Below are 25,556 nucleotides of genomic sequence, written 5' to 3' on the forward strand. Positions count from 1 at the left end.
TACGTAGGATCGTGAGAGATAAGTGAAATCGTGAATCGTAAGATCGGATCATGGATCATTAGATCCTACATTATTTGAGAAAATAATTTAAAAAAAAAAAACATATTGATATGTTAAATAATCACATAAATTATACATTCATTCATAAATTTGTATCTATTTGATATAATTACCATACATCACCACATCCATTTGTAAGCATCATTTAAAGAAGCCAAAAATCTCAAAACATGACACTTTATTGGGATGTTATTCTTATTTGGGTCCAACTAACACTCTCTCTACATTAGAATAGCAAAATTTGGTCTATTGAGATTTTATTTTTCATTTAGGTCCAACTGAACCCTCTGTTAAGTCAAAGAAGATTACAAAAAACCAAGATCGTTTGTGATTGTCAAAATCATACGATCCTAAATGATTGCAAAGATCCTTAAAAGATCTAGATCGTTCTAGGCAGATGAGATTGTAGAATCGTAAGATCCAAATTGAGATTTTGACAACCATGCATCCATGCTTCAAGTCGATTTGGTTTTGTGCGTAAGAGAGATTTCATGTAGTTTAAATTGTACTCTATGGATTAGTTAAACTTTCAGTTTGATTATATGGAGTTATTGCAATTGTGAGATCTTTTTTGTAGGGTATCTTACTTTATTTCATGCAGTTCATATCTTGTCTTCTATTACATTTATGTCTCTTCTCTATACTCTATATTTCTTATGGTAGAAAAATAAAGAATAGATCTAAGTCTACTGAATGATTTAAGGTATAATTTGTGTTAAACTTAAATCTTCATTGCTAAAAGACCACTTAAGGGGTAGTTCTTATAAATATTTACCTGTAATATTTACAATACAATTAATATGTGTGTGTGTGTGTGTGTGTATATATATATTTGAGAAACTAAGTGTGTGTGTGTGTGTGTTTTTGAATCTTAAGTTTCAATGTCTTGCAAATTTACCATACATTAGCCATAATGTTTGTTGATAAATATTGGTGGATACTTTACATTTGATTCTTGATTAAACCTTGCATCACCCAGTCATAATACAAGCAAATAAATAATCCAAAACCCTAGGTTAAAGCAAGGGAACATTTTATTTACAATTATAATTTTTCTGTTTTTGAAGGAAGCACAAGATTGACAGACCACTGCTTTGTTTCAGCTTCGAAATTCTGTCTGCGTTAAAAATTAAGTATTTCCAAAAGGGACTTTTCTCCAGGATGATAGAAGGAACTTCATCCCACGATTTCAACTGTTATAGTTCAAACCTTGACATTTCAAGAGGCATTGGTATCATTACATAACCTTAGATCTGTGCCATCCCTGCAGCTAAATAATCCACAAAAAATTAGTGGCCTAAACTAAAGACCATGCATACACTGACTTGCTTCTCTTCACAAAATTTTTTGGAGAGAGCAATCTAAGAAGCATACCATGACCTCTCCCTTTTGTGAAGTAGCAAGCCAATGAGCAACGAACTACCAACAAAATATGAAAGCTCTGATTGTAAAGCAATTTGGATGACTATCTCACCTCTGTGACCCTCAATTGCATATGCAACTTGCATTTGGATCTTAAATTTTGTAACTGTGGTCCCAGAGATCAGTAAGGTTCCTTTTTCAATTGACAAGCTTTACGATAGTGACTGAGGGAAGGACACCATCCTCTTTGTAGCCTCTTTCTTCCATTAAATAAAAGCAGCACAAGAATGTTGATTGTTCCAAAGATTCCTTCAAGCATATGTAACGGGAAGCCAGATGATCAAGTCCTCACAACTCGGTCCCTCATCCTATTGAGTGGTATAAATGCAGTCTGGTGATGCATCACTTACTCAAGCAGGCTACGCTGGTCTCAGTGAGATACAAGGGAGCGCTAAAAAGTTGCTTGCTGAGAGAGGCAATGTCTTAACTTTGCCTGGAAAGTATGAAGCCATAGGCATTTTGATATATTCACAATGCTGCAGATGCCACGAGTCAACCACAAGTTATCATTGAATGCAACTTCTTGCAAGTTGCATATACCTAAAAAAAATATTGACAATGGAGTGCCTTGTGAGTCAGCACAAATTTTGGGCTCAAAATGTCTGAACTCCCAAATTTGAAGTTGGACATGTTCAATTCATGCTGATGAAGTCATCAATCAAGTGGCAGTTTCTTCTCAAAAAAATAAATAAATAAGTGGCAGTTCACTCTCAGATGAAATGTCCATAACAATTCAGAAGGACTTGCCCCATGCCTAGGTAGTCAGTATTCTTTGCTTTTTTAAAATTTATTTATCTTCCTTGAAAAGAGGTTGTAAAAGACTCTTACAACTAGGCTCATCCCAGTACAGCTCATCCCACCACTTTCTGCTTCCGCTGATGTGCATGAGGGAAGAAGGCAGGTTGTCCATTAAGAATGGAAGCTTCTTTAGCTTCTCACAGTCCCATACATCAATAGAGTCCAATGAATTACAAATTAATACCCTTTTGGAAATGGATTTCAATTCTGGTAAAGAAGATAAGTATAGGAGACGTAACCTGGGAATCATGATAGGAGGAAAAGCATTGCTATTTACCCCACTGGTTTCATTCCCTTCAATGATTTCCTCTATTGAATGACAATTCCATACTTCAACCTCTTCAAGATTTTGAAGGCATGATAACAAATCAAATGTGAGTATGTATTTAAGCCTGTGACAATTGTGGATGTGCAGGGCTTTTAACTTAGAAAATACGCTGTCTGTCACAGCTCCTTGACAATTTGCCTTTAAGTTAAGTAGCTTCTGGAGGATCAATTTCTCTAGACTTGGAAAGGAATTTTCATCTGCCATTATGATGTACTCTAAACCACTACAAGTGGAGATGTAACACTCTTTTAGGTCATCCAATTGTGATGTGCTTGACAGTTTAGAAAGAATGTCAATATCATCACAACCCTGCAATGCCAACTCCTGAGTATTGTCTGGGAGCTCTATTGAACTCCCATTGGTGATGAGGTTACAGCCTTGAACTTCTGCACTGTAAGTTCCCTTGGAAATAGGTAAAAGGTTTGATAGAAGTCCTATACCAATATGGTAGCTTTTCAGCACCCGCCAATGTCTAGATCTCACATAGTTGTTGAAGCTGTATGAATCCTCAAAGGAAAGACCAAGATTAGTTAGTTGTGAGGAGTTTTTGATTTCTGCAAAATCTGCTCCTCCCCCGTTTCCCTGTGAATTCAAGGACCATCTCCATTTGCTTCCAAACATTGATAGATTTTCTAGGCGGCAAAGGCTTGGGATGACCCCAGCAGGAAACATGTTAAGCTCTTCTGTATAAGAAAGATCAAGACGCCTGAGATTTACCAAGCCTTCGATACCACTAGGCAACTCTGTGATCAAGGTATATGAAAGGTCCAACACCCTCAGCTCTTTCAGCATCGCTAGTGAAGGTAATTCTGCAATCTCACAAAGGCGTAACATGATTGCACGCAGATTCTGTAAACAGGAAAGGGAATCTGGAAGTGACTTTATTGAAGAATTAGACAAGTCAAGAACTCTAAGGTTTTGCATGTTCAGAAAGAATAAATCAGGGATTTTTTCCATTAGGGGGTTCTGTTGCAAGAGCAGAGTAGATAAATTTGTGCTATTGGGATGATCTGGAAGAATTTTAACGTTGTTTTCCATTAGAGAGACCCTCTCTACATTTTCCATCCACGTCTTTGGCAATGTTTTCAATCCAACACCAGCTTTGACCGTGAACCGAGGACTCTCCTTTGTGATTCTGATTGCTAAATCCCTCACCAAATCATGCATTCTTACGCACCCTGTTCCAATAACCTCCAGCAGGCAAGCATCTTTGAGTTCCTTAAGCAAAGCATGGCCTTTGTTGTTCTCATGCTCCCTATCCCACACTTCATCTATGAAACCTTCTGCCATCCAGTACTCAATCAGCTCCTCAACATCAATTTTATAATTCTCAGGATATAATGCACAGTACAAAAAGCAAGCACGGACCCTGTCATTTTTTAAGTGGTTATAACTAAATTTCAGTCGTGCAAAAACATCTTCTTCCATGCCTTCAATTTCAGCTCTTGAGCTTTTCAATTCTTCCAGTGCATTCTTCCAAACTCTTGCATCATTGGTTTTCCTCATGGCTCGTCCCACAGTGATGATTGCAAGCGGCAAACCACCACATCCTTTAACAATCAGCTTTGCAGAGGATTCTATTTCAGGAGAAGGAAAGTCATCTATTCCAGCTTTATCAGTGAACAAATTCCAGGCTTCCTCCTCAAAAAGCATGCCCACCTTGATTTCTCTTTGTGTTTCCATGCCCCGACAGACTTCCATGAGTCGAGTAATGAGTATTAACTTACAACCATTCTCTTTATTTGGCTGTGGGATCCCCACCTCTTCTAAGGTAAACTTACTCCATAAATCATCTATGATTAGAATAAATTTTTTCATTCTCAACAAATGCTCAAATAATATGGTAGATCTCCTGATTAAATTATTATTGAATGAGAACTCCTTGTATAGATCCAGGTTTACTGCTTTCCCTATTTCAATTTGCAATATCTCCAAGTCAAAAGTTTTTGATGCAGTCACCCAAATAACATTATCAAATATTTGAGCTTCATTGAGTAGATTGTTTATATGAATCATAATGGTCGTCTTCCCAACTCCACCCATACCATTGACACCTATCTTATTGATGTTGACATCCATCAGACACTCCCAAATCTCATGCAAAATATCCTTTTGTATTGTTTTACCAATTAACTGTGTTGCTGGCATAAACTTTCCTATATCTGGTAATAAATCAATAAATAAACCATTTGGAAACACTCCCTTTTCTTGAAGCTCGGTCACCTCTTTAATCTTTTGTAAAAGATGTTTTCCTATTTATATCTTGAATAGAAATTAGGAAAAACACCATTCATGCACCTTCTTGTAGTGCTGATTTCATTTTCTAAGCTGTCCACTTCATTGTTTACCTTTTCCACAAGTTTGAGCCACATCTCTACCTCACCCTTTAGCTTTTTACTCAAGTATGTTAATCCCATATTCATCTCCATTTTGATGTCATTTGCTTGACCATTTAGTTTTTCCATATTGAAATGAAGTGACTCTTGGTGTTTCCGAACATTTCTCAAATAGGAGAACGGTTTGGCAAGGGTTTCCCATGATGAATTAACAACCCCGATGACAGTCCCAAGACTCCCAACTATATCCATGGTCACTGTATTAAGTGAAATGAGGAAGAGAAAAGAGAGAAGAGGAAGAAAGGAAGGAACAATCACAAATTTATGATCAAGTATAAATAAATAAATAAAAATCAAATAAGCTATAACATATTGAAGTTATACTTAAAAGCCATAACCTCATTACAGGCTCAATATTTGACAGCAACAAAGCATATGAATTTTTATGCTTCTTATACAACCTAATCTTATTTCCAAAAATATGCTTGCAACTTAAATGCCTTATGTAGAAATTTTCAAGGAAACGCCTCTAAAGAGATAGAGGAGTTATCTAATGGATCACCCTGTAAAGTTTAAGGCACCCAAGACTCAAGAGCAGTTTTCCTCAAACCTTCAGCTCCACTTGAAAAAAGGATAAACATTCCTAATGGGGAACATAACTGGCAGCCCCCTTTCAAGACTTATAAGAGGCAAGGGAAAGCTGGTTCTAGTGCTCAATCATTAATTGGGGATGTTTTGGATGATGGAAAGCTCTCTTGGGAAGGAGTTTAGCATTGCCTATATAAAGGCTTTATTGTGGTCAATGGCATTTAGAGTGAGATTGGTTTTAAATTTTAATAATATTCCAATAGCTTATTTTTAAACTTTGGGCGATTGCCTTCTCTTACCTAAATGTGATTGCTTAGGAAAACCTAGGTGAGATTGCCTAGCATTTATCTTTGTTTATTTATCATTCTATTCACCATTTTAATACCAAAATAACCATCAAATATATTAAAGATCCAATATTTTTATTACCTAAACCCTTAAATATCAAATCCTATTCAAAACCCTTAAAGATCACATCAAATAATCCAATTTAGTGCTGAATTCCTAACGATCCTACCTCAATTCCTACCTTCAACATATAAGACCTACTTAGGTAACAGTCATTGCTGCAATTCTTATTCCTAACAATTTAGGTTAACAGTATAGTTAGTTGGAAAATTCTAAAGAAATACCAGTCATGGAACCTCAACTAATCATGGAAAATGCATAACCAGATTTTCATGCTAGAAATTTAAATAAAAGCAGAATTTCTGATATGGTTTGTATCCCAGCTAGGCTTGTCTTCCCATGATGTTTTTGTGGATGACAACCTACATGATACCCTCCAATAACCCCACCCCATCCTTCCCCCACTTCCAAACCCGTCCTCCCTCTCTTCTTACCTTCAACAAACCTTTTGCTAGTAATTTTTTTTTTTAATTACTAAAGGGATAAAGTTAATATTTTTCAAAGTGTTAATAGTCTTTGTTAATTAAAAAACGAATAGAAAATTGGGCTTCCAATAATTGGCTGACTGTATGACTTATAATTATTTAATTCACACCTATGAAGCACGGGTACGTTTCGGGACTCGGGTACGGGTGCGGGTGCGGGTGCGGGTGCAGGACTTGGCAATTTTTGAAAAAGTAGGGTGCGGGTGCGGCGGGACTCGGCAATTAAAAAATTATTAAAAATATTTTTATTTATATTTTCTATATATTTTTACTATTAAAATATTCTTAAAAAACACATTGCTATGCCTTGATTCACAAAACAAAGAAAGAAGAAGGTAAGAAACACATTACTATGCCTCTGAGGTCAGAATTTCGGCTGTTCCGGCGAGTTTCAAGGCCGATATCGGCCTGTTTCGGTTGTTTCTGGCATGTTTCGGCTGTATTGACAGTATCGGTGGCCGGCCGATACGACCGATATGGCCGATATGGCCTGATTCTAGCCAAATCGAAGCCGGTTCTAGCCGAGTTGAGCCGCGTCAGCGCGAATTGAGCCGAGTCGGCGCAAATCCGAGAAAAAAAAAAAAAAAACTCAGATGCGGCACCGACGCGCGGCCAACCGCGTCGGACGCTGCGTCCCGTGTCAGGCCGCATCGGACTCGGGTGCGGCACCCTCCCAGCCGCGGCCGTGCTTTCTAGGTCAATTGCAGTCTGATATTTAGAAGTTTAATAACTAGTTGACTGAAATTGACAAAAGGCAAAGTAGCAAAGTAATTCTATATTTCTAGGTAGTGGATTTTTACCCACTTGGGTTTGAGAGGTTTTTTTTTTGGTGGAAAATTGAAGATGAGAAGAAACTGGGAATGATTTTGAGGCTTTCTTGTTATCCTTAAGGCTGCAAATGATGGTGTCTCAAACTAAGCATTCGTGTGCAACAATGTTCCTTTTGGTTATGTTTCTCTTTATACCAAAGTTTTCTCACCTTGTTTCTCTTTGAAATGATGCTCTTTGTTCTTATTGATTTTACCTGTGGTCAAAGTGAAGGAATAGTCTCAGTTGTGCTGACAAATACTTTATCTGTAACATTGGTTTATTGATTGTGGGAAAAAAATTTGTTTACTCTCTCTCTCTCTCTTCAGAGTATGCTTTTAGCTATCATAATCTTTAATTCTTGATGTTTATTCATTTTTCACATTCTTGCTTTTGTATCCACCAAGAATTGTGTTTAACCTATTTTTTGTTTGTTTGTTTGTTTGTTTTTGAGAATTGTTTAGAACCTTGATGGATTTAAGTTACTGCCTTGATATTTTAGATTCAAACTGTTGCAATGCATCGTAATGAGTGGGTGGAAAATGCTGACCGCTGGGTTGCTGGATTTCTAGAGATGTTTGAAGAAGGTTGCCATAAAATGGTAAGCCAATCCATACATATATCTACATAAACTTTATTTGTATTAAATTTGACTTTCAATATTAAATTAGGCAATGTATGTGAGCTGATGCTTCTCTATGATTCTTATCTATTTTTCCACTTTTATTCTGGCATTCTTACAGCCACAATTTGGGTGCTTATCTAGATATCTAATAAATTCAACTTTCAATGCTAAAATTAGGCTATGTATGTGAGCTGATGTTCTCTATTGTTTTACTGAAAAAAATGAGAGTAGATTCTTCTTATCTATATGTCCTTTTTTATTCTGGCATTCTTAAAGCCACAATTTGGGTGCTTATCAGGGCACTGCCATCAGGGATCGAATTCAAGAGCGGCTAAGGAGTCAAGCCTCATATCTCCTACAAAATGGCAAGGAAGTTGATGATGATGATGAAGAATATTACGATGATGATGATGATGAACAATATTATGATGATGGCGATTATTATTATTATGAGGCAGACAAGAGAGATGAGAAAGAAAAGTAGATATGGTCTTCCATTCTTGAAGGTAGTTGGTCTGTTGCCCATGGCCACTTTGTCTCTATAAAGTGCCACACAATGGTAGCAGATGATGAAATATGGATTGCTCTGGTTTTGAAAGGAAGGGTTGAAGCTTCTACTTGTATTAGTTTTTTTTAGTATCATTATAATTATTATTCACTTTTTGTGGTTGAAGTTTCTCGGAACATACAAGTAACACAGGTATGCATGAAAGTCCTGTTTTCTGCTTGGCAAAATTGGCTTTCTTGAAACGTGTTTCTGGTTGGTGATCATGTAAGCACCTTATACATGAAAATTATTTCCTCTTTTCTTATTTTTTATTTTTTCCCCTGCGTCACAACAATATGGTTCAAATGAAATCAACGCTTCAATTTCTCTCTGAATTGTGAAAAACTAAAAAGAAGAGTAAAATATGCATATTGTTTTCATTCAACCAATCAATCTTCGGTAAAACCTAAAAAGAATCTGGAATGTTATGAAAAACGAAGTGCAAATAAAAAAAGTGAAAAGCACGCTACTCAATAGTCCATATTTGTTATGACTTATATGGGATTCCTAACATTAAGAAGCTGCCAAGAGTCTTGTAATTTAATTAATGTCTTATGGAATTTCAAATTCAAAAAGTCGTTGAGCGATTAAATCCTAACTATTGAATTTATCAAAAAAAAAAAAAAAAAAAAATAGTCACCTGATTTCAGGTTCACTTGATACTATGGGTTGCAACGAGGCTTGCACGTTGGAAGTTTTTGGCTAAAATTCTTGCCAAGCCATGTCACACTTCTCCAATCCGTGACAAAAGCCTTTACGTTCTATTATATCATGCCATTGCCGTGTGTTTCCCTATCACCAAGTCCTATAACGATGACTTAGTGATGTTTTGGATGGTACTAGCTAGTAGATGCTAATGCATCTAGTTGTTGGGTTGGGTCTTCTTCATGGAACAAGGCCTAGCTAGGAACTTAGCCTTGATGGCATTGATTTCTGTGGAGAATCAACAAGTTTGGGCTTCAGTTCTGTGCAATAAATGTCTAACCTAGTCTGACAATTTCCGCAACTTGCTCAAAGAATTAAAGGTTCACGTTCCCATGTACCAACTTAAATATAATTTGGACTGTTTTCTCTTAGAGCATCCGTAGCAGATGTTCTATAAAAAATACCATTTTAACACATCAACGCCTACTTTATTATTTTATCACGTCATTTTACAACATTCTATTTATCAGATATTTTATCATTCAATTCTATACATTAAAATAATATATACAACATATTAAAATAATATTTATAACTCATCAAACACAATCCACAGCCACCACACTATTGCCAACAACTAACAGCCACCACACAACCACCATATCCTCCACAACCCAAAACACAATTCAAAACAAACCCATAGCCCACCAACACCAAATAGGAAGCCCCACCACCACCTCAACCACAAACCTCGACAAACCCACCGCCTCCACACCCTCACCCACACCCACTTCCAAACCCAAAACCTTCATAATCCAAGTCAACCTAGACTCCAAACCCACCATCTTCCCCCCACACTCTCCTTTACCTCCATGCCACTCGCTCCCCTCAATTCCTCGGCCTCAAAACCACCGGCAACTCCGACCTCCTCAAAGAGTCTGACTTTGGCTTCGACCTCGTCATCACCGTCATCGACACCGACATTACTCCCAACCACAAAAGCTTCAATGACCAAGACCTCGGACCCATACCCACCCATCGCCGACCCATCCATCAGAACCCATAGCCTAGCCCATCTGAACCCACCCACCTCTGTCGGAACCGAACCCAGCCAACATAATTTGAACCCACACATCACAGTCTAAACCCACCCATTGCCCAACCCACCCATCAAACCATAGCAAAAAAAAAAAAAAAAACCATTGCTAGAGAGATTGGTGTGGAAGTGATTGTCAGCGTTGGCATGGAAGAGTAGTGAGGGTGAGAGAACAAAAGATGAGAGGTTGAGAGAGAGGAGAGGATTGGGGTTGGAGAAAAAAGAGAGAGGAAGAGACTGACGGAGAGATGAGAGAGAAAGATTGAAAAAAAAAAAAAAAAACCCATGTGCTATATTGCTCCATACCGTGCCAAAGTTATCACAGAACTGTAGTATGTTGCAAAAATTTGACACATTTAACACATTTGATAAAGCTCCCTTTTTGGTGTTTAGTGTGCCAAATGCCAAATATGATAGCGTTTAGCATAAATACCACATCTGCTGTGGATGCTCTAAGAAAGAAAGATTAAGATATGGAAACAATTCAACATCATTTTAAAGGTCTCACTTGTGCTAAGAGCATATTTACCAATTGTAGGGTTAGGATTTGTGACCCAAGCCCAAAACAATGAATTTGTAGAGTATGGGTGAAAGACCTTGGTTGATTATGGGATCAACAATAACGAATCACAACCCTCAAGCACAAACCAACATGAATTTACACGTAAAGAATGGATATCCGAAGAGCTATATTATTGATTATCTCGTGAATACCGATCTTAGTGTTACAATCAAGCTCTTATTCTCCTTCCCCTTTTGTTAGGAGCTTCTTTTCTTTATATAATCTCCCTTCTCCTCATCCCCATCGTCCACTTGTACCTTATCCGTGAGTCTACTTGAGTATATGTCATGTCAAGCATCTCCTTTAGCTCTGTGTGAGTGGCGGTAGGTGAGGATACACTGTTCAGGGGTCTTCTCCACATAAATGCGGCCAGAAAAGTTGCTGCAGAGCATTAAATACGGTGGTGGCAGCTTTCCTTTTAGATATTTCTTCATCCTTATCGTCTCCAAGTGTACTCAGCGCTTATCTTGATCAGGAGGAGTCCTCGGAAGATCGTCTTGACCTTTTTATACGTTCAATTGGTCCATACTATTCGCTTAAGAGGAATATAACCTCTTCGGACAGAAGGCAACCTCTTCGGATTATAATCACTTTTCTTTCTGGGGATCCCTCTTCCAAATGGGCCTTGCCCTTACCATCTTCTTCTTCTCGGACGCACAGTAATCCTCATATGAGCTCTCGGCCCACTATGTTAGACTGGGCCCTTTTCCCCCCACACCAATTTTTCTAAAATTTTATATTGTTTAGAGAGTGAACAGTTAGTTTTACATTTTTACTTACCTTTTTTTTAAAAATACAATTTTTATCAGATTTTCTATTATTTTTCTATATTATTTCTTCATTATTTTTTTTATTCATTCTTTAAACTTTTTTTATTCATTCATAACAACAATATTTTTCAAGAGAGTCCGAATTTAGTAAGGATGAAGTATAAAACTCATGTTTTATACCATCCAATAAGAGATTGTCACATTAACATTTTACTTAAAATTTAATACATCCTACCATATCTAATAACTTCTTAATAAACTCCTAATTTGGTTGGATTTATATATGGGTATTAGAATTAATTGAAAATGGTTATACTTATTTTTAAATATATAATAAGATGATGTGACATGTTGGGATTGGAGGGGTAAAATATGGGTTTTACACCACATCTTTATAGAATTTAATCTCTTTTCAAAATATGTAATTTGAAATTTATCAAATCTATTTAAGTCTTCAAAATTAATCAAATCAATGTAATTTGGAATGAATTTATTTGTTAATTTTTTTCTGAATTTTTTTTTTTTAAATTTTACTTTTTTGGATTATTATTATCATTCCTTTTTAATGAATTTTGATTAATTTGTTACCAATATTAATTTGAATTATTATTATTACCCCTTTATTTATTAACCCATTTTGACCTCGCCTTTTACCATAACAAGCTTCCATGCTAGCGCTAAAAAAGTCTAGGAAATTATAACCCAAAATTTATGGCAACCTAGGATAGTGTTGCCAAATCTCTTGAGCCGTATTACGTTCTCACCAGCAATGCAGTAGCGTCTCCTCAGCCAATGTGCACCTTTGAACACCATTTGGCATTTGTCTTTATTCAACTGTAGGTAGACATGGCAAAACAGGTTAGAATTTTCTGAACTAACTCGAAAAATACTTGACCCAGACTCGATTTTTTTGACCTGAAGTAAAAACAGGTTGACCTATGACCCGACCAGTGTTTTTTAGGGGTCAAACCGACCTAACTCAAGACCCGAACCATTTTTTAAAACTTTTTTTTTGGTAAAAAAAAAAAAATTAAGACAATATTGGTTTAATTGTTTGTTGTGGGTTTTAAGAAAACAATTGAGACATTTACATAACTGCATACAAATGAATCAAAAGATGAATAGTTGAGCATTTTGTAATGAGTAAAGATTTTTAGATATTAAATGGCAAAGTACATGCTAAGATAATTTGGTTAAAGTAGAATTAAAAAAATAGATTTAAAATTGTAGACATGTGTGAGAAACATTCATAAGTGTAAAAATAGTGAAGCCAAAATATCAAATTAGCATAAATTATGAATGCTTAGACCTATTTTTTAACAATTTATGTCCAAAACAAACGGCTTTTCAAAATAAATTATGATATTTCTTAGAGTGTGTGTTGCTTGACAATGATATGATATTCATAAAAGAGACCATATATAAATAAGTAAACAATCAAACTTTAATGTATATTCTCAAATTGAAATAGAGTGTCAACCACAATTGATAATAGATTATAAAATTAATTTTCAAGATTCTAAATTTCTTATATGTTTTTATTCTTTGTCAAATGAGTTATCCAATAAGTTATTTGTAATTTTGTTCTATATTTTGGGATGTTGATTTTGTATAGAAATAAAACTTGTGTATTTGTTTTAGTTAGCAATGTTGGCATTTTTATAATTTTAAAATTATTGAATAAGTATTAATAAATTTTACTGAGTTCATTCTTGATATAAGTGGTGAATTCAAAGTAATACATTTTAGATCAAGTAATTTGTTACACGACTTTCCAAATGGCAAACAAATGTTGTTTTCTTTATAAAAAAAAAATTCATGTGAAAATACGGGACAACCCAACCCATAACCCTATTGACCTAAACCTATTTTTAACCCGCTTAAATGACCTGTTTTTTACCCATAACCCATTTTACCCGCAACCCGATTGACCTGACCCGCCTGTTTGCCATGTCTAGTTGTAGGTGCTGCACTAAGTTTTGCCATATTGGCAGAATGTTCAATAGTTTGCAAAAGTAAAACTGTCCAAAGGGGTTTCTCATTGATCATATTCACCTCCATTCTTTCCACTAGCTAGGAATTATGGGGGTCAAGAAATTCAACAATATGAGAAGTATTTGAGTTTTCCTTCATTTGTAGGGATGGGAAAAAAAGGCAAGTTTTAATTATGTTAGGATTTGAGTTTGTAGTGTTGGCAAACCATGACAAAAAGTAAGTCTCATTGAGTTAGAATGGTGTACATTCAATTCCAAGACAAAAAACTCAAGTTCAGGATGAAAAAAAGTGAGTTGCAATTTAGTTTTCTTGATTGCTATTTGATTGCACTCGATTGCTGTTCGATTGTTGTTCAATTCCTCTCAATCAATCAAAAGTCGCATATCAGCAAAAAATCTACAAACATAAAAAGCCCATAATTTGTCCATTTGAAGCCCAAATTGTGATCCATATTTTTCCAATATTTAAAGGACATTATAAGTTGACCCTAGGGGTGGTTTTCTGAGAGAAAAGAGTGCATCTTGTGCCTTCAATTGTAAATCTAGGGTTTTTGTACCCAAATCTCTCTCAAGTCTTCTACCAGCAATATTCCTTGAAGAATCTCAAGATCCAGGTTGTAGAAGTTGCTGCATACAAGATCAACTGCTGATGGTGATCTAAAGCCTTTGAGGGGGATTTTAAAGTTACAAACATGGGTGTTTTTGTAAAACAGATTCAAGATAGAAGAGTCCATGGATTCGAAGCTGCATGTGGTCGTGTGAGTAAGTACTACAAAAGGTAGCAGTAGATTTAGGGTTAAGTCTGTGTGTTCAGGGGTTTAAACAAACAAACAAGTGGTATTAGAGTGGGTTCACTATGATTGGATTAACATCCTGAGTGAGATCCTTGATGGACACTATTGTTTCTGTTGATCTTATTGATGCTTATGAAACTCTCTGTAAGGAATTATTTAAATCTTTGAAAATTGTTAAGAAATTCAATAACGAGTTAAAAGTGGCTAATCTTGAAAAAGAGGAATAGATTGTGAGATTGGATGAATCTAATAAAAAGAATGAATTTTTGAGAAATCAATTTTCCTCTCAAGATGAAAGGATGAAAAGTTTGGAGCAAAAGTTAGCTGAATTTGAAGCTAAACTTGAAAATTTGTCTAATACCAAACTTGCTGTTGATAACAGATCCATTTCTATTACTGTTCTTCTTAAGCCTAAAGCTGACAAAATTTATATTCCTCCTTTCAAGAGGAATTATAAAGAAAATACTTATTTTGCTAGGTTAGACAAAGGTAAAAGTTTTGATGTAGACATTGAAGTTTCTAAACTTGTGTCTAAACCTTCTGTTAAAGTGCATAAGAAATTTGTTTCTATGCCTACCTATCACCTTTGTGGTGTTATTGGTCATATTAGACCAAATTGTTCTTTGTTGAGGAAAGAACCAAAGCCTGTGACCGGAAACCCCACTAGAAATATTGATGTTCCTAAATTTGTTCATGTTTGTCACTTTTGTGATGTCCGTGGTCACATTCGCCTTAACTATCAAAAATTAAAATTTAGGCATTCTGTGTTTCATTCTAGGATATGTGATGACATTTCTCTTGCCATAACTCCAAATAAATTGTTTCATATGCTTTTGAAAAATTTAAGCTTGTTGGCTTGTGAAAGGAAATTGTGGGATTTTAGTTTTTCTTAGAAGAATTGTGTAATCCCTCAAATGCACTTTGGTTCTCAGGGTTCTTTACCTACAAAGCCAAAGACTCGTGCTGTATGGGTGAGAAAGGACTTGCTAAGGTGAGTGTTGTTTACTTGTCCTTGATATAATCCTTTCAATTATTTGTGGACATTTTTTCTTTAAGTTTTTGGTTGTTTTAATTTCTTAGGTTGTTTTGATACTTTAAAAAAAAAAAAAAAATCCAAAAACATTGAAAAATTTCAAAAAGACAAAAATATTTTATTTTGTGCCTAGTTTTGTTTTCCTTGAGGATTACATGAATTATAATATCTCTCTCTTGATTTAGAACATGCTTGATATTTTGGAGAAACATTAAAAGTGTGTATTGCTTAACTAAGTGCATGACTATTTTGAGATAAATACAATTTTGTTTGAGTATGTACCAGTTTATATATGTACTCATGGGTTAATTAAGAAGTTTATATTTATTGTTTGTGTACCCTCTATAGCTTAGTTGAGCACTGTCATGCATTGTTGTTGCATTTGATAGAATTTAGACCCCTTAAACACACAGATTGCGTAGCCTAGATTAATTAGCCAAGTTGTTACTTAGTCAAATTAAGCAATTCTAGGTTAAAACAATCTAAACAATCATATCAAGATATAAAGCAGCGGAAAATAAATAACACAAGATATGATCACCCAGGAAACCACTCGGTAAAAACTTGGGGAGGATTTGACCCACCGATCCTCAAGGCTAACCTGAATTCACTATGAAAGAATTGAAGTTCGTACAAAAGGACTACAAGCTCCCCGCTCGACTTCCTAATGCTACCCACCAGTAGAACTTCCTGACACGACCACGCGCAGGCTCCGAATATTTCTTTGGCCCGAAATTTCTCAAGTATTTAGGAATATTATTGAATTCACTCTCTCACACAACACTCTTTGCTTTTAACTATTTTCTTCATTCACTCTTGATATGAAATTAGTCCATAGCATAGCCGTATATATAGTCTTCCAACCCTTCACATAACCTACATGTTATTTATTAATTTAGAAAACTTCTCTTAATTTATTTAATCTAACTTACATACAAGTAACTCTTTCTTTAACAAATTATAACTCATCTCTTTATTCATCTTCAGTTATTTTGAGTTTCAACATATTTAATTTAAAATGTACTAACAGATAACGATATGTTAAATAACTATTCTAAATTCAAATACATGATTTCATACTACTTTAAAAAAATAAAATATATATATATCTTAAATTTTCTCACTCAAGGAGCAACACGTGCCTTGCACGTGAAACCCTTACCATTCCTAGTAAAAAAAGAGGTCACTTTTAGACCTTAGCAAACTTATATTATATGGTCGCTTTTAGTTCCTAATTTGTCTAGTAAAAAGATAATTTCTTGGCCATGTCACCTAAAAGACCAAAGGTAAACATTTTAAACTTCAAGAATTAAAATTGCTTTATTCTAAAATTTTGAGACCAACCATATATTTTATCATTTTTTTTATTACTAAGTTTGAGATAGAAATTAAACAGTAGGTAACATGATAAAGGTATAAGGAAGCTCCAATGATGTTCGGTGTCAATACTTATTTTATGTATCGGATACCTTTCACAATTTGTAGGTATTCCTTGTGTGGGATCACATGTTGTAAGAATGAAAATCCATGCATCAAGGATTATAAAGACCAAAACGTCAAAGGGTAACAAACATATATGGACAGATTATACAAAATAAACTTTGATGGAGCAGTTTTTAAGGAGCCGTGTACATTAGGCATCGTTAACATCATACAAATGAGCAAAGAAACTTGCTCGCATTGTTAAATTCTAAGAGCCAAGCAATATTTGATGGGGAAGAAGCTGAGATCTACGCAGCAAGGAGAACAATGGAGTTTGCTCTGGAAATGGGATACAAGGTGTGATTTTAGAAGGGGATGCTAGCTCAATCATCTCGGCATTGCAGTAACGGGCAACACACCCGTCCAAGATTGGCTGCCTAATAGAGGAGGTGAAGGAGAAATGGCACGGATCAGAATTAGTTCTGTTAGACTTGGTTATAATGAAAATCAAGTATCACATAATTTAACAAAGAATGCAAGACATATGATTAAAATACCCAGTACTGGTGAATCAACTTCAGTCTAATGTAATGCTTTTTCAACTTCTATGAAATATAACTCCTCCCCTTAGAAAAAGAAGATGAGATATCCATATGCTAACTGCCATCCAAAATATCCTAAGGGCACCCCGAATGAAATTCTTTCTATTTTGGGTTTTTGTGCCATTTATAGTCAAAGTCCAGAGCTTAATACAACAAAATACTCATTTATGTGGTATTTTAACCATCTTCCCACCTTGCTACCAGAGATAGAGAGAGAGTATTAAGGCTCAATATCATGGAGATCAACATTCCATACATAAACACCTCACAAAAATGCTTGCCAAATTGCATGTCCGAAAATTTTGAACTCACATTGTTGTCTCATTGGTGGATCTATATCTAAACTCGAACAACGAAATCCATGTATCTTTTAAGCTTTTAAGCTTTTAAGGCATTTGTTGAATATCTAGTGATATGCCACAACTTTAATTACATCCCTAAGACCTAATCAAAAGATAATTACAACCCAAAAACTAGTAAAAAAAAATCTTCAAAGGTCTTTCCTTGAGGTGTGAAGACACTCATCATTGTGAAGATTCTTCGGCATCTTCAAAGGAAAAAATTCAAGCTATAGGTTTGTACTGCCATGAAAATGAGCCAGTTTGTTTGAAATAGCTAATTCTTGACTAACAACTCTCTTTCTGCCATGGCTTCAATCTTCATATTAGTTGAATTGTGTCTGTCTGTCTGTCTTACTTCATCACCTTGAAGAATTTTCTCAAAAATTTGATTAATGGCATTTCCTTTAGCCTGTATTTAATGAGAGATAAGCAAAGTATATAATTTTGATAAGAATAAGGAATATAATAAGAAAAGAAAATATATATATATATCCTCTATCTAGTGACATCCATACCTTTACTCCAATAGCGATTGCAGTTTTGAGCTTAACAAGTTCACCCAACCTTAAAGAACCTCCTTTCATATCTTTGACAAAGATAAGTGGAACCCTCCTTGATGAGGCCAAGCTTGGCAGATGCTTTGTCAGCCACCGGGGGTTGCAATCAGAAGCTAACAGTACAGCCTACAAACTCAAAAAGAGAAATTTTGTACTTTTTGGACCCAAAAAAAAGTACTGAGTTTGGTGAACTAAGAAGAGGATAAAAATGGTTATAAATCCTAATAATATATGTATCAAGATTCAGCCACCAATAAGTTGAAAATGACTATTGTTCACTTGTCCATTATTTAACCTTTTTCTCTTGTTATAATCACATATATCCATGAACTTGTTTGGCAACCTTACTACCTTTTTCCTAAGGGGCTTTGATTGATTCACATCCAACTGTGTCCACACTCTTTAACATCATATCCACATTCTTTCAAATCATGTGTAAAATTTAGATATTTGGTGTGAGAATGTGGACATTGTGTGAAACATTTCACATTTGCAAGTGTGAAACAACAATTATCCATTGCCAAGTTCTCGTCGAAAGCTAATTATCAAAAAATCTGCAGGACAATTAATTTAGCAATGACAACTTTGGAAATAAGTTTCGACCAACAATGTGCCTTAGTTAGAACATTGTACACTGTGATTGCCCACTTCATATTAAATGTTAAACAAGACAATAATTGAATACCTTAGAAAAGAAAAAGGACAATACTTGAATATCTACTCACATAATAGTATTTGCAGGACTACTGTACAAACACTCAATAAGAGAATTACATTCACTTCAGAGGACAGTATATCAAACAAAAGCAATTTTGACTGCCACCTAATTTGATATGGAACATATTGTTCAGTCACAGTAATCTAGAGTCCACACTACCAAATCTGCCATCCACAGACTCATAAAATCTAATGACTTGAAACTGGAGTTGAGAACATGAGAAAGATCTAGGATAACTAAGTGCTCCATCAAATTCTTTTGTCAACTACGGAACAGAAACATGCATTGGCAAATGAAATAGCAAAATATGAGATTTATGTAACGAGCGTGTGAGTGAGAATAAGTTGTTATGACAGCAGGTTTCTCAGTTCAATTGAAGAAATTATCTCACAGAAAAATACAACATAACAATGAGGCAACTTACTTGAAGCTGAACCAAAGGCGCTTTACAATTGTTCCTGATTGAAGAGGGCCGTTGAGGAGAGCTTCCCACTTGAGCACTTGGCGCCATGCGTTCAAGGACGCGAGTGACATCATTGACCCCAATAGAGAATTGTTGCTAAAAAAGAGAGAAACCGACATGCATAAGATTTCTTCAATTTAAAACAATAATCATATCAAGAAACACCAAATGGAAAACATAAAAGAAAGAAAACCTTTAACCATATTTTTTCAGGCAAGGAGTTTCCATCCAAGAGTCTCGCTGACTCTATCTCCCTGTTCAACATTACAATCACATTATTAAAAATTCAGCGAATGAGAATCTGAGTTCACAACTCAATGACAAAGTAACTAGTCCAACAAGTTAGTCAGCCATAACTCACATACATTTTGCACAGCCTAACTAGTCAGAACAGCATAAGAGTCAAACCCAATTGGCAACTTTTAGAATGCAACAAAATCATGAAAGTGTATATTGCAGCATCGGCATGAGAATATAATTCCATTAACACAAGTCAAATCAAACACCACCAATAAAAAATAATCGATAACGGATTGAAGTTTCACCTATGCATAGATTTGAGTAGACAAGCGAGACGTTCCCCTTCGTAGCAACTACATATATCAACCCCAACAAAAAGTCATAAATTCATTCAAAACAAAAATACTAATATTGTTGACAACCCCCAAAAAAAAAAAAGTAAACCCATAACAGAAAAGCTCACGTACTCTTGCTCTTGAGGAGGAAGGAAGCTTGCTTTTGAGATTTCTATGTCGTTTTTTGAAGCTTTCTTTCTACTTGGCATGGTTGGCCTTCGGTCTTTGCTTTGCACACCAGGTGTTTGACGAAAAGTCGAAAAAGCTCCCAAGAGATTATAGAAAATTAAAAATAAAATCAAATACTTTAGCCCAATGCTACAATCAAATCCGCCGTTCACATCCTCCAAAAAATTACAATGCTATTGCTTGGAATGAAAACCCAAAACATGACCAAGAACCCAACCGATTTGGAAGATTTGAGTTAATACCCACAATCGTTGACAAACACAAGAGTCCAATCTTCTTCCCTTAATTGTGTTCTGTAATGAGGCCTTGGTGGGTTTGGGTGTATTGTGGCTTTGTGTGATTGGACTTTTTGTGCAACTTTAGGTGAGGTGGTGGAGGTTTTAACTGAGTGTCTTCTGTTTGGGCCTTGGTGGGTGTGGGCTGTGTGGCTACGGCATAGGACTGAGAAAGTCTATTGGTTTTCTCACGGGAAATTAAAGAAAAGGGTTCAAGTGTCCAAGGAAGTGAAAGCCTATTGGGTTCCATATATGGCATAGCATTTTCACGGGCCTTCAATGACTAATTAACTTTCATGTTGTTGAGTCTTAATTATTCCACGTTAGCATTATTTAAATAAAAAAACAAAAATTCTGATTTTATATAGAAAAAAAAAAAACAAAAATTCTGATCCACAATATTAAAAAAAAAAAAAAACAATTCGACTTAAAAAATCACAAAACATAACCAGACTCTTTTGACTTCTTTTCTGCTTAGAATGACATTGAATTGAGTGCTCATATCTTTTTCCTTTGTCCTATGGCAAGAGCAATTTGGCACTTCGTTTGCTGGGATTTTAGAGCTAATGAAATCAATCTCAACGACCCCAAAGACATTATCAAGCTTATCTTGGACCCCCCCTAAATCCACTTGCCCTTCAAATGAGCTCTGGTTTTTATCTTTGAACATGGTAGTCGCTTTAGATGATATTTGGTGGTTAAGAAATCATGTTCTATTTAATGGAGGCAAGATTGATTTCCAAACACCCTTCAGAACATCCTCTCTATAGGCCTTGAGCTATCAAGAATCTTTGCTCCAAATGCCCCTCCACAGTCTCCTTAGCCTGTCCCAACCTGGTCCCCTCCCCACTGGAATTGGATCAAAAATAATTTTGATGCATCGCTAAACTCTTCCACAACAACTTTGGCAGTCGTAGCTCAAGATTATAGACATGATGTTGTTAAAGTTTGGTCCAAACATGTCAAAGTTTGTTTGCCTATCCAAGCTGAAGCTTTTGCCATTCTCTAGGCAGTGGAGCTTGCAATCAAAGAGCAGTGGAACCTCATCTGTTTTGAAGGAGATGCCAAGGCCTGTTTTGACCTTCTATCATCCCCTGACCTCCCCCTGACTGGACTATTAATACCATCATTAATGATATCCACAATCTTGCTTGCTCCTTTTCTTGTTGCAATTTTGTTTGGGTTAGGAGAAGTTGTAATGTAGCAGCTCATGCTACTGTCAAGTTTTCTTTACTTTCTAATCCTTTTTTGTGTTTTAATAAGGGTAATCTTCCTAAGGTCATCAAGTCTGTTTGTAAAAAAGATTACCCCGTTTGTTTTGTTTCTTGAGTTTCAGTATCATTGCAGATTATCAAAAAAAAAAAAAAAAAAAAAAAAAAANCAACAATGTGCCTTAGTTAGAACATTGTACACTGTGATTGCCCACTTCATATTAAATGTTAAACAAGACAATAATTGAATACCTTAGAAAAGAAAAAGGACAATACTTGAATATCTACTCACATAATAGTATTTGCAGGACTACTGTACAAACACTCAATAAGAGAATTACATTCACTTCAGAGGACAGTATATCAAACAAAAGCAATTTTGACTGCCACCTAATTTTATATGGAACATATTGTTCAGTCACAGTAATCTAGAGTCCACACTACCAAATCTGCCATCCACAGACTCATAAAATCTAATGACTTGAAACTGGAGTTGAGAACATGAGAAAGATCTAGGATAACTAAGTGCTCCATCAAATTCTTTTGTCAACTACGGAACAGAAACATGCATTGGCAAATGAAATAGCAAAATATGAGATTTATGTAACGAGCGTGTGAGTGAGAATAAGTTGTTATGACAGCAGGTTTCTCAGTTCAATTGAAGAAATTATCTCACAGAAAAATACAACATAACAATGAGGCAACTTACTTGAAGCTGAACCAAAGGCGCTTTACAATTGTTCCTGATTGAAGAGGGCCGTTGAGGAGAGCTTCCCACTTGAGCACTTGGCGCCATGCGTTCAAGGACGCGAGTGACATCATTGACCCCAATAGAGAATTGTTGCTAAAAAAGAGAGAAACCGACATGCATAAGATTTCTTCAATTTAAAACAATAATCATATCAAGAAACACCAAATGGAAAACATAAAAGAAAGAAAACCTTTAACCATATTTTTTCAGGCAAGGAGTTTCCATCCAAGAGTCTCGCTGACTCTATCTCCCTGTTCAACATTACAATCACATTATTAAAAATTCAGCGAATGAGAATCTGAGTTCACAACTCAATGACAAAGTAACTAGTCCAACAAGTTAGTCAGCCATAACTCACATACATTTTGCACAGCCTAACTAGTCAGAACAGCATAAGAGTCAAACCCAATTGGCAACTTTTAGAATGCAACAAAATCATGAAAGTGTATATTGCAGCATCGGCATGAGAATATAATTCCATTAACACAAGTCAAATCAAACACCACCAATAAAAAATAATCGATAACGGATTGAAGTTTCACCTATGCATAGATTTGAGTAGACAAGCGAGACGTTCCCCTTCGTAGCAACTACATATATCAACCCCAACAAAAAGTCATAAATTCATTCAAAACAAAAATACTAATATTGTTGACAACCCCCAAAAAAAAAAAAGTAAACCCATAACAGAAAAGCTCACGTACTCTTGCTCTTGAGGAGGAAGGAAGCTTGCTTTTGAGATTTCTATGTCGTTTTTTGAAGCTTTCTTTCTACTTGGCATGGTTGGCCTTCGGTCTTTGCTTTGCACACCAGGTGTTTGACGAAAAGTCGAAAAAGCTCCCAAGAGATTATAGAAAATTAAAAATAAAATCAAATACTTTAGCCCAATGCTACAATCAAATCCGCCGTTCACATCCTCCAAAAAATTACAATGCTATTGCTTGGAATGAAAACCCAAAACATGACCAAGAACCCAACCGATTTGGAAGATTTGAGTTAATACCCACAATCGTTGACAAACACAAGAGTCCAATCTTCTTCCCTTAATTGTGTTCTGTAATGAGGCCTTGGTGGGTTTGGGTGTATTGTGGCTTTGTGTGATTGGACTTTTTGTGCAACTTTAGGTGAGGTGGTGGAGGTTTTAACTGAGTGTCTTCTGTTTGGGCCTTGGTGGGTGTGGGCTGTGTGGCTACGGCATAGGACTGAGAAAGTCTATTGGTTTTCTCACGGGAAATTAAAGAAAAGGGTTCAAGTGTCCAAGGAAGTGAAAGCCTATTGGGTTCCATATATGGCATAGCATTTTCACGGGCCTTCAATGACTAATTAACTTTCATGTTGTTGAGTCTTAATTATTCCACGTTAGCATTATTTAAATAAAAAAACAAAAATTCTGATTTTATATAGAAAAAAAAAAAACAAAAATTCTGATCCACAATATTAAAAAAAAAAAAAAACAATTCGACTTAAAAAATCACAAAACATAACCAGACTCTTTTGACTTCTTTTCTGCTTCCTTTCTTCCTCTATATCACAAGTGTATACAAACCAAAACCAAAACCAAACCAAAATAATCTCATCTCCCTCTTTAAATACAGTACACCCATAAATCACAAACACAAACCAAACCCATCGCAACCACTTCCATTACAACACCCTCCTTTTCCGTGAGAGAGAGATGAGGTAAGAAGTCAATTTTTTTACTGATTCCTCAGTCCAAAATTTTGTTTGATCTTATTGTCTTCACTCTTGGTGCTTCGCCCCCTGTACAAGACTTTCTCTCCTCCTTCCAAATTTTCACCTCAGCCCCAAAACCTTCCTAAATTGGTGAGAAAATCATGTCAGTGATGTAATTTTTGTGGTGAGGGGTGTGATGTCAGTTTTGCCATGAGATAATGAAGATGAGAAGTGAGAGAGATCAGTTGCTTTAGTGTGAAAGTATGAGAGAGAGAGATTGTGAATTGAAAAAGAATATAAAAAATAAAACCCTTTGTGACAACTTAATCACAATTGGTTGTTTAAAAAGTTATGCAAAAATTCAATCCAAAATTGATGAAAATTTTAAAATTTTGGATAAAAACTTAAATTGAAACTTAGCTAATAATTCTTTCTTCTCCATTCTTCTGCACTTTCTTTCTTCTTCCTTTAGGCATTTTCTTTCTTCTTCTGTAATTGGTACCCAAACCAAAAGTCTTTCTTTTCTTTGCCACCAAACTATGGCAGACACTAGCCTGTTTGGTAGACCAATTCGAGTAATGTTGTTTGTAATTTTTTGAAATATGTATTGGTAAAAATGTGTATAAAAATGTGTAATATTATTTAAAAACTGAAAATGAGTGGTTTAACAACTTTATCAAATAGGCTCTAACCCTTCCCAATGAAAAAGTTAGACATGTGGCCATGTTGCCCCCACTCATTCGGTATGAAATTTTTAAAACTTTTTTTTTTCATTTAATTGCATTTTTAACTGCATTATTTATTGGATTTGACCCGACTTTGATTCCTAATGACTAATACCATAAATCCACGTATTGGTATATTAAATTCATATACTGTTACTATAAATTTAAGATTTATATCATAAATTAAACAAATGCATACAATATGTATAATATTTTTTCTCAAATATTTATTAAATATATATATAATATTATACACATTTGCATAACAATATACAATGTTGTAGACATTTTTTTTAATTTACTATATAAATCTTATCTAGATAGTATAATGTAAGATAATAATTTTTCTTTTTATTGTTATTATTTTTTTAACAGTTAATAATATTTTGTTGATTTTTGAAACACTATAATGAAAGTTGTGGTATAAAAAATACATTTTAAAGATGGTATTTATATTTATTTGAATTATTCTAGTCAATGTTTTTATTTATACTAATTAATATATTTATTTATATTTTAAATAAATATTAAGTTAATTATAATGTCATCACTATTTAAATTTGGTTGGACCTTGGTTTGACCTTAAAAACATTGAACATTTTCCTTCTCCGGTTCTTTGAACAATCCACGTTTCAAAATCATGATATACTCTCAATATGTCTCATTGAATGGAAATAGCATTGTTATTTGTTCACTTTATTCTATGATATTAGGAGGTTCTCATGAATTTGGTAGTTTTTCTATTTTCTTAATTT

General features: G+C 35.1%; 3 protein-coding genes and 1 long non-coding RNA gene across 4 annotated transcripts; 1 reads left to right on the top strand and 3 right to left on the bottom strand.

Moving 5' to 3' along the window:
• Nucleotides 1-944: 944 nt before the first annotated feature.
• On the bottom strand, nt 945-6,613 carry LOC112037223 (probable disease resistance protein At4g27220). Its single transcript, XM_024070036.2, is given in 3 exon segments — nt 945-1,330; nt 1,535-4,863; nt 4,866-6,613. Coding segments are annotated over 2 exon segments (2,925 nt in total). The 5' UTR covers nt 5,197-6,613; the 3' UTR covers nt 945-1,330; nt 1,535-2,269.
• Nucleotides 6,614-6,762: 149 nt separating this feature from the next.
• On the top strand, nt 6,763-8,669 carry LOC136067363 (uncharacterized). Its single transcript, XR_010628845.1, has 2 exons — nt 6,763-7,833; nt 8,156-8,669. It is a non-coding gene; the product is annotated as an uncharacterized LOC136067363 (long non-coding RNA).
• An 8,868-nt stretch (nt 8,670-17,537) lies between these two features.
• LOC136067364 (uncharacterized) lies at nt 17,538-20,552 on the bottom strand. The gene is made up of 6 exons (XM_065773110.1): nt 20,109-20,552; nt 19,947-19,994; nt 19,595-19,655; nt 19,363-19,497; nt 18,179-18,346; nt 17,538-18,072 (listed from the first exon to the last, which is right to left on the bottom strand). The coding sequence occupies exons 1-6, from the start codon at nt 20,183-20,185 to the stop codon at nt 17,938-17,940; spliced, it is 624 nt and encodes a 207-aa protein (XP_065629182.1). The 5' UTR covers nt 20,186-20,552; the 3' UTR covers nt 17,538-17,937.
• A 1,275-nt stretch (nt 20,553-21,827) lies between these two features.
• On the bottom strand, nt 21,828-23,592 carry LOC136067382 (uncharacterized). Its single transcript, XM_065773139.1, has 4 exons — nt 23,107-23,592; nt 22,945-22,992; nt 22,593-22,653; nt 21,828-22,495 (listed from the first exon to the last, which is right to left on the bottom strand). The coding sequence occupies exons 1-4, from the start codon at nt 23,181-23,183 to the stop codon at nt 22,319-22,321; spliced, it is 363 nt and encodes a 120-aa protein (XP_065629211.1). The 5' UTR covers nt 23,184-23,592; the 3' UTR covers nt 21,828-22,318.
• Between the last annotated feature and the right edge of the window lie 1,964 nt (nt 23,593-25,556).

This window comes from Quercus suber, unplaced genomic scaffold, assembly GCF_002906115.3.
Source record: "Quercus suber isolate HL8 unplaced genomic scaffold, Cork oak 2.0 scaffold_69, whole genome shotgun sequence".
Lineage (NCBI taxonomy): Eukaryota > Viridiplantae > Streptophyta > Magnoliopsida > Fagales > Fagaceae > Quercus > Quercus suber.

Coding starts and splice junctions, on each gene's coding strand:
- LOC136067364 (XM_065773110.1), bottom strand. CDS start 20,185: ATGCCAAGTAGAAAGAAAGCTTCAAAAAACGACATAGAAATCTCAAAA. Junction 19,995..20,108: donor CTTCCTCCTCAAGAGCAAGA/GTACGTGAGCTT, acceptor TGATATATGTAG/TTGCTACGAAGGGGAACGTC. Junction 19,498..19,594: donor CTGAAAAAATATGGTTAAAG/GTTTTCTTTCTT, acceptor TCTCTTTTTTAG/CAACAATTCTCTATTGGGGT.
- LOC136067382 (XM_065773139.1), bottom strand. CDS start 23,183: ATGCCAAGTAGAAAGAAAGCTTCAAAAAACGACATAGAAATCTCAAAA. Junction 22,993..23,106: donor CTTCCTCCTCAAGAGCAAGA/GTACGTGAGCTT, acceptor TGATATATGTAG/TTGCTACGAAGGGGAACGTC. Junction 22,496..22,592: donor CTGAAAAAATATGGTTAAAG/GTTTTCTTTCTT, acceptor TCTCTTTTTTAG/CAACAATTCTCTATTGGGGT.